This window comes from Myzus persicae, unplaced genomic scaffold (genome assembly GCF_001856785.1).
Source record: "Myzus persicae strain clone G006 unplaced genomic scaffold, MPER_G0061.0, whole genome shotgun sequence".
NCBI classification, from domain to species: Eukaryota; Metazoa; Arthropoda; class Insecta; order Hemiptera; family Aphididae; genus Myzus; species Myzus persicae.
The window spans coordinates 532,035-540,772 of record NW_019101025.1 but is presented as its reverse complement, the minus strand read 5'-3'; the positions used below and the strand labels follow the sequence as shown (position 1 = coordinate 540,772).

Sequence of the window (8,738 nt, the reverse complement as noted above, 5' to 3'; positions counted from 1 at the left end):
ACCAAACCTAGAAGAGGCACCAAAATTATCCGACGTCGTTTAAAAAAAATATATATGTATATTAACTTGTATTTTCTTCAGTCAAAACATGGTCTACAGAAATTAAAAGGTAAGATGATGATGATAAAGGTGGTAACTGGTAACTATAAGAAAAAAAGCAAAAAAAAAGATAGAAAGCTTGACACTAATGGAACCCTAATCTATATTACATAATCCATACTTTTAGGCTTAAATGCATATGCTAAAGTAAATTTTAACTTTTGACAGCTTAAGCTATACAGGGACGTTTAAAGAAAATATTTTATTCATAATTGAAGCTACCTAATTGGTAAATAATTTTTTTATAAAACATAAATATTCCTCGTGTAAAAAGTTTAATGCTAGTAGAATATTACATACCTACGTGTGACGTCTATGTTTTATAATTTGTTGTCATCGTTGTTGAATAGGGTTCTTAAAAAATCAGATAATATGTTTACTGTTTAGTACTAAAAACTAAATATTAATTTAATTTCTATATTAATGACACTATGTTGTACTTTAACCACTGCGGGGCTGTAGGCGTTAAAAAAAATTGAAGCAGGTGCAGGTACAATATATACAAATTTCCTAGACGGAAGGTCAGGACACAGATTGATTTTTAAGGGACTACGCAATAAGGGACACACCACAAACACATTCATAAACATATCACGTTATAGTCCATAGGTAACTAACCATATAATATTATTGTTATTGTTATTTTATATATTTAAGGCTGCGGCGTCGTTTGATGTATTAAAAATATGATTGATATACAGGCACACTAATATCGCATAATATACGACATCCTCTATAAGTATACACACACATAAAGCTATAATATATATATATATATATATATAATAGATGTACCGTTTTTACTCTTGGTGGTGTTATATAGTGCGAAAAACTCGCTGACAGCCTTCCGCGATCGTTTCTTTTTGATCCGAACAGTCGGCGGCGCGGCAGTATATAGCGTGGCGGTGACAGCGGCGGCGGCGTTTTAAATTTATACCGACGGGACACATCTGGCTGCAGTAGCAGTGGACCATCGGAAACACGACGACGGATTTATTTCCATTCGGGTTTGATGATGATGATAATAATAATAATATAATATTCGACCGGACGTATGTGCACGAACGGCGCGCGACCCGAAATAGCAGCGACGAACATGTAGAACCCCCTTAATTATATTGCCGCGTACATGTTATTATAATATGCTATGTAGGTACATGCTAAAAATCACATTATTATAACTATTAAATTATTGATATTCGACGAAGAGGTGTGAACACGTTCGGTGAAACGTATTAGACGATTATGGCGATTTACGATGATATGTATGTCATGTTGTGAGACCTTCCGCACTATAGTAGGTATACACCCTCTCACATGACGAGTGCCGAGGTCTGGGCACTCCTAGGTTATATAGGTTAAGTTACTGGTTAGGAATCGAAGGGGAAATCGGCTGAGATGAGATATAATATATTATGATATAGGAAATCTCTCAAATACTAAAACCACAAAATTGTACATAATGCAATATGATTTATTATATTATTTATGATATAATATTATAATCAAATGTGAAATCGCATAATTTCATATTATTACTAATATTTACATATTATTTTGATTGAAATCGATGTACTCAATAGTCGACGAGTTATATAAAATACAATAAAATATTATATATTATAATGTATAGGTATTTGGGCTTACAACATGATTTACTCAAACGCGAGTTACAACAGGTGTATATACCGATAATGTGGGGATGTTATATTTATATATATTATATATTATTATACATGTATGTATACGTACTAACTATCGGCATTGCCACGAACGAATTTTACAAATAAAAACAACTTGTCGTTTTTACCTTTTTGTTTAATATAATAATTGAAAAAAAATTAGACTTGATGCAAAATTGTTCATTTTTAAATTATAAATAGTATAGGTACCTATATAAATGCATAGGTATATTTATGCCCCCCCCCCCCCGTATTATCTATTACATGATCTTGTATGTTCTATGCGCCTGATAATTGATTTTTTTCTTTATAATTCTTATAATTTATTGTAAAGCAACTAAAAACTTTATATGATAAATAATACGTGATAAAGTTTCATTAAGTACCTATATAAGTATGAACATTTTTAATAAATTGTTATTCATTTTATAGAGGTTTACGCATACGAAATTCATTTTATTTTTGGTCTGTTTTGGTTTTATGCAGTTTCGCTTAGGTTTTAAAATAAAATACGATGTATATATCGTTTGTTTTAATTGATGTAAAACGCGTTCGAGGTGTATACTAACAGAGAGTTACGACACAAACGCATCAATAATTGTATAAACTATTTACATAATATGTACATGGGTACTTACACATTTTACAATAGAAGAATAATGATTAAATCAATTATAAATAAAATATAGGTACAGTTGTTTGTATAGGTATATACAATATCGAGTTAAATAAAGACATGGAGTTTTATTTAAATACTGCACCTATTAAACAATAATTATTATAATACTAAACTAGGTACATTACATCAATACGTGTTTGGGCAGTAAAAGAATAAGAGTCAAGCGAGATCATATCAGACTCGTATACAGCAGTTAATGGATAATAGGCAATATTAAAATAATAATGATAAAACATCGTAACCGTTACAACATATAGATAACGATTACAATGTCGATGCTAAAAGCGTATTTGGGAACTAATTTACGTAAATTATGGATATTATTATTGACTGGGAGGGTATAAACAATAATATTTAAATATTCCACAAAAATATGTGACTGTAAAACGTCTACACAGCGTCAACGACAAATCATCACAAATTGATGGAAGCATATTTCACTTCGTCTTATCACCTCACACGTTCAACGAGAGTATGAAATATTTTTTGCAGAAATTGTTTGTTTTCTTACCTTATATTATTATAGAAATTCGTCGGAAAATAAATAAAATAAAATTAGACAACTAACGGACGTCTCTTTCGTCGACTTTTCTATACCTATACATATACTATAATAACGTGCTAGTGATAACTCGTACGAGAACTAACAATGAAGATACAATTGTAAGTATATTATATAATCATGATAATGGAGTTATGGCTTTATGAGGTAACAACATATTATTATTACTATTTCACCCTGCGGTACATGTCACGTGAATGTGCTGCGTAAACAACAATATACGATTTTATGATAATTGCATGTGTTTAATAGAGTGATCCCATAAAATATTTCAAATTGTCTATTGTAAGTACGATACGTATAATAATAATAATATACCTATAATATATGTCGCGCTTATCAGAATAATATTATAATACGAGTATTATAACGTACAGCGAATATATAACGAAAAGATAAACGTATCAGTATGTACTCATATACAGTGCTCAAAAGTGTTATTTAAGGAGGACGTCAAATCATATTTATAAAACGAATTAACTAAAAAATATAGATAGGTAATATGTATGGAACGTTGGCTTTTATATACTTCAATTGAAGCATCACTTGTATAAAAAGGTTTTTTTTATTTGTTAATATTGTGTCCCTTATTAATTCATTTTTTCAATTCAAGTAGCTTATAGGTACCTATACTATGTGTATATAGGTACATGGCGTCCATTGAGTTTTCTCTTATTCAATTAACACGGGAAAGTGCGAAATCACAGTGGGCCACTCTGTATGTATTATAATAATTATAATTCATATATGAACTAGTAAATACATTTAATATTATTAGACACATATATAATTATATATGTCGTTATACTGTTTGAACGTGTATAGGCAATTGTCGAATCTTCGCTGGGCGTTAAGAGTATAATACACGAATTTTGAAAAAAAATTGACAAATAATAATAATAATAATTTATATAATATGTATAAAACACACACTGACAGCGCACACACACACACAACACACTCACACACACACACACACACACACACACACACACAGAAATGGGCGACGGACTGTGAGCCACCGCGATAGATACACGCACGTCCGTCCGTCCGTCCGTCCGTCACCTGATAAGCCTAGTCGGCGGACGCGTTTTCCGAAGAGTGACAGCCGGCAGCATGTGGTTCGTGTCTCGATTTGGTGAATTTTTTTTTCCTCTCTCTCTCGTCTTCCTGCGGCACAATCGTCTCGGTCGCGGCGCGCGACGCGTCTTTCTGGCTTCTCACGCGGACGAGTACAATTTGTTCGTCTGACAGCAATAGCAGCAGCCCGCCCTTCCCCGTCGTCGTCTTCGTCGTCGTCGTCGTCCTATACAGTGCAATACAAGATATATATATATATATACAAACCGTGAAGAGAATATAAAAAACAACACATATGTCAACACTCTATTGGGGACTAATATATAATAATACGTCGCCGACTACTTATTCCCGTGTTTAATAATAATAATAATAAAAATAATATTGTAATATTTTCCGCGCGCGACTCGTGACAAGGTGGTTAATGGTTATTAACAGTATATACCGATGCTGCTTACATATTATGACGAGGGTTCGAGTGCGGTTTTGTGGGTGTTAGAAAGTGATAATAGTGGTAGGGGCTAGAGGAGTTGATGAGTCGTCTGAGACGTGATGAAGATATACCTTATATAGCTGATAATATAAGATCTTTTAAAATTGGAATTGAAACAATATACCTATACTACTCGTAAATTAAGGTTAGGTTAGGCTGTACCCACTCAATAATAAATGTTTTTTCACAATATATATCGCTGTTATTATCAATATATTTAATTTCCCATCGTACATAACTACTTGAGCTATTGAAATATTGACTCGGTTAAGTCACAATAGAAAAATAAAAATTAATGAGTTAAGTGTATAATATTGAATTATATTGTTTAGAAAACTATATAAGGAGAAAAAGGATATAAGTTTTAATAAGCAAACAAGTGAAAATTCAAATTTTAAAAGTTATATTATCTTTTTTAATATAGGTATACCAAGGATCCAATTACACAAAAAATAATGACTCACAGTTATTTATAAATAATTAATATATAATATAAGTTTTAAAAAAAGTTTCGCCAAAGTTTAATCTTATTCCTAAAAAATAACTTTCGCTGAATTAAAAACTCAAAGTTAACATTTTATAAATTAATAGCTCGTTTTTTTTTTTGTAATTTGCACAATTCCTATGTACATATAATAACAAGTATAATACATAAATACAGAGAGTAGTTTTAGACATTTTAATGGGCCAATACAAGGCTTAAGGTTCCATTTTATACTTCATACCATTTGAAGGTTTATTTATGTAGAAATGTAGAATATAATATACATTGGGGCACGTTCTGCAGTTGAAAATATTTGGTTTTTATGAATTTATTTGTAGCGGTTGATTAAACATTTACTAAAAATTGTAGATATTTTATTGTAACACCTGTTGATACAGTGCATGATAAATTATAGAAAATAGATAAAACGATTATACTCGTATATTTATTTATATAAATCTGAATTATAAATGTGTAATTTTGTATGTAAGAATAACCCTAACGTTAGATCTATCGGTGAATGTAATTGGGTCATAGATAAATAGTAATATACGAATATTATGACATAACTATAGGTATACTGTCACAATATTTGTGTACCTGCCTTTTATTTACAGGGATTGGGTTAAATAGTTTATGACGTATTGTCCAATCGCAATCATTTCTGATTTTGCTTTCACGGAGTTTAAATTATTTGCTTTTTACTGTACAAAAATGTATGGTATAATAAATAATATTGCACATCGATCATTTATACATTAAAGGTATCATATCATTGTATGTTATTATTGTTTATAGGCATCAATGTGTTATAGATATACAATTATGTATAATAGGTATTAAACTATTAAGAATAATTATCTTAAAAATCGTATGACGATTAGTAAATTATTATAATGTATTTGGGTAATATATTAATTTAATTTATCTGAAAGTACTTACACCTTACACAGTATTATAAATATAATTTATTATGCCTATATAATAGGTGTAATAAATTAAAGTTAAACATTTAAAGTGCTCCATAGTCTAAATTATGAATATGCCTACCACTATTCTATATATTTCTTTCAATATTGAACAATCGAGGAAAATAATCGTGATAAACCCCTGCTGTAATATTGTACAATAGTTTTTAATCTAAATTGTTTTATTATTAGTAAACAAATCATAGTTGATTCACGTGTGAGTTATTACTGAGGTATCCGTTCTACACATATTAATATAGTATATGAGTTGATTAGCTACGCGTTCATCAATGAAATGACTCAGAGCAGTAAGAGTTTATACACTATGTGTAACACTATCGACATAGTAATAACAACAGGTTAATTAATAACAATACTATAAACTTTTATATACGATTATTATTACAGTTGACGACTATGGATTTAAACCAATATTTATTATTTACTCGTAATATGCTCATTGATCGTTAATTTGTTCGTTCTAAAAATAAATACGTATTTAAAAAACAGAAAAATGTTTTATTTTATTGACCGAAAAATATGTTTCAATAAATTTAAATCTACATTTGTCATTTAATATTACGCATTATATATCATAATTTTTGTTATTTTTGGGAGAAAATCATAATACTTGAGCAATAATAATTTTGAATATTAACATACCTAATGGCTAATATAGATAAAATAACTACTTACGTTATAGTTGTGACGAAAACTTGACTGTTGAATTGCCGTCGTGCGACTGTTGTTGCTGTTGTTGTTGTTGTTGTTGTTGTTGTTGCTGCTGCTGTTGTTGCTGCTGTTGCTGCTGCTGTAGTTGATAGTAGTTGTGTAGCTGTGTGTGGGTGCCAGGGGTGGAGTGTTGAGAGTTGCGGAACCCACAACCGGCTGCTGTGGCTGCGGCCACCGGGTTGGGCACGACGGCGTCGAAAAAGTCGGACGGATCTGCGCTGTACCAGCCGGGTGCCCGGTGATGGCCTGCTGCGGCCGCTGCGGCCGCGGCCACATACTGGTGATGGTGCGAGGCGAACTCGTCTCCATGGTTGTGGTGGTGGTCACCGGTGGCGGCTGCTGCAGCTGCAGCAGCGGCCGCGGCTGCCGGAGTGGTCATGTACCTGTGATGGTGATGGTGAAGGTGGTTGCCTGTGGCGGCCGACGGTGAATCGTCCTGGTGATCGTTGTCGTACTGTAGGTGATGGTGGTGCTGATGGTACGCGGGAGGCGGTGGCGGTGGTGCCGATGACGAGGTAGGACCACCGGACGTCGGTGGCGCGGCCGGGTCACTCCCGGCTGACTGGTGCGGAGTGGACGGTGGCGGTACACCCGGCTCTTTTTTCGGCTGCTTGTTGCAGTCGACTTGCATCAGTTCCTTGACGCCGCCACCGCTACCGTGCAATAGCAACTTGCACTGTTCCTCGGTAACCTTCTTCAGCATGAGCTCCTGTTGCCGCTTGATGGCCTCCTCTTTCTCCTTGAGGGCGTCCTTCTTCTTAAACCGTCTCCGGCGCCGCAGGTACGACCCGTTGTCAAACATGTTGTACGAGTCCGGGTCCAGCGTCCAATAGCTGCCCTTGCCCGGCTTCTTGTCGTCACGCGGCTGCTTGACGAAACATTCGTTCAAGCTCAAATTGTGTCGAATCGAGTTCTGCCAGCCTTGCTTGTTCTCGCGGTAGTACGGGAACCGCTCCATGATGAACTGGTAGATTCCGTTGAGCGTGCACCGTTTGTCCGACGCGTTCTGTATGGCCATCGCTATCAGGGCGATGTATGAGTACGGTGGCTTGACCATGTCCTTAGCAGCGGCCGCAGCAGCTGACACCACGTGATGGTGGTGATGGTGGTGCGACGCCTGGTAACCTGCCGCCGGGTTATATCCATACCGGGCGTACTGCTCGTAAGCACCGGGATAGGCGGCCGGGTTGGACGTGCCCGGGTACATGCCCGTCCGGTAGTACGCGTTTTGGTCGCCGAACAGCGTGTGCATGATGTTAATATATTATTATGTAATACAATAATACCACTCACTACGACGATGATGATGTTAGTAATATTATGCGTTGTAGGTATAACAGCGAAAACAATTTTTTTTTAAAAAACTTATTTATTTTAAACGACAAAAGTGTTTTTTATTTTTATTATTACTGTTGTTATTACTCCGTGTCCAATCAAGATTATATATATGTATAAATATCGGTCGATAGGTGTGCGTGATATTTATTTGTATATATATATTTATATATATATATATATTTACCCGTTCGCGGGTCGTCCGTACTAGAGAAACACGCGAGACACGACGGCCTTTCCGTGGAAATGTTTGCAATGAAAACAATACGCAACGACAACAAACCCGCGCGCGCGCGGACTGACTGTGCACCGCCGCGCAAACGAAAACAACCCGAAAAAATTATTACACTGTCGCCGGCACGCACCACCGTCACCGCGTAGCCGTCAGCTCAGTCGCAGTCGCAGTCGTAGTCGTCATCACGCCCGCACGTCGCCGAGTGCGTACGACGCGGTCAGCCGCCACCCCCGGACGTCCGGAGAGCGGCCTCCGGTTGGCCGGGCCGGAGCACGCCCACCGGCCAACCGGGCTGTCGCCTCCCCGCGAGCGCAGACGACGAGCCGCCCGGCCACGGGGTGCGGCGCGGTCACCTTCCCACCCATCCCACTATACCGGCCGGCCGACGA

General features: G+C 35.9%; 1 protein-coding gene across 1 annotated transcript; it reads right to left on the bottom strand.

Annotated features, from left to right (window-relative positions):
* Positions 1 to 4,165: 4,165 nt before the first annotated feature.
* LOC111027390 (fork head domain-containing protein crocodile-like) lies at positions 4,166 to 8,703 on the bottom strand. The gene is made up of 2 exons (XM_022305765.1): positions 6,744 to 8,703; positions 4,166 to 4,328 (listed from the first exon to the last, which is right to left on the bottom strand). The coding sequence occupies exon 1, from the start codon at positions 8,029 to 8,031 to the stop codon at positions 6,745 to 6,747; it is 1,287 nt and encodes a 428-aa protein (XP_022161457.1). The 5' UTR covers positions 8,032 to 8,703; the 3' UTR covers positions 4,166 to 4,328; position 6,744.
* Positions 8,704 to 8,738: the final 35 nt, after the last annotated feature.

Bases quoted from the DNA above. Each gene is read 5' to 3' on its own strand.
- LOC111027390 (XM_022305765.1), bottom strand. From the start codon at position 8,031: ATGCACACGCTGTTCGGCGACCAAAACGCGTACTACCGGACGGGCATG.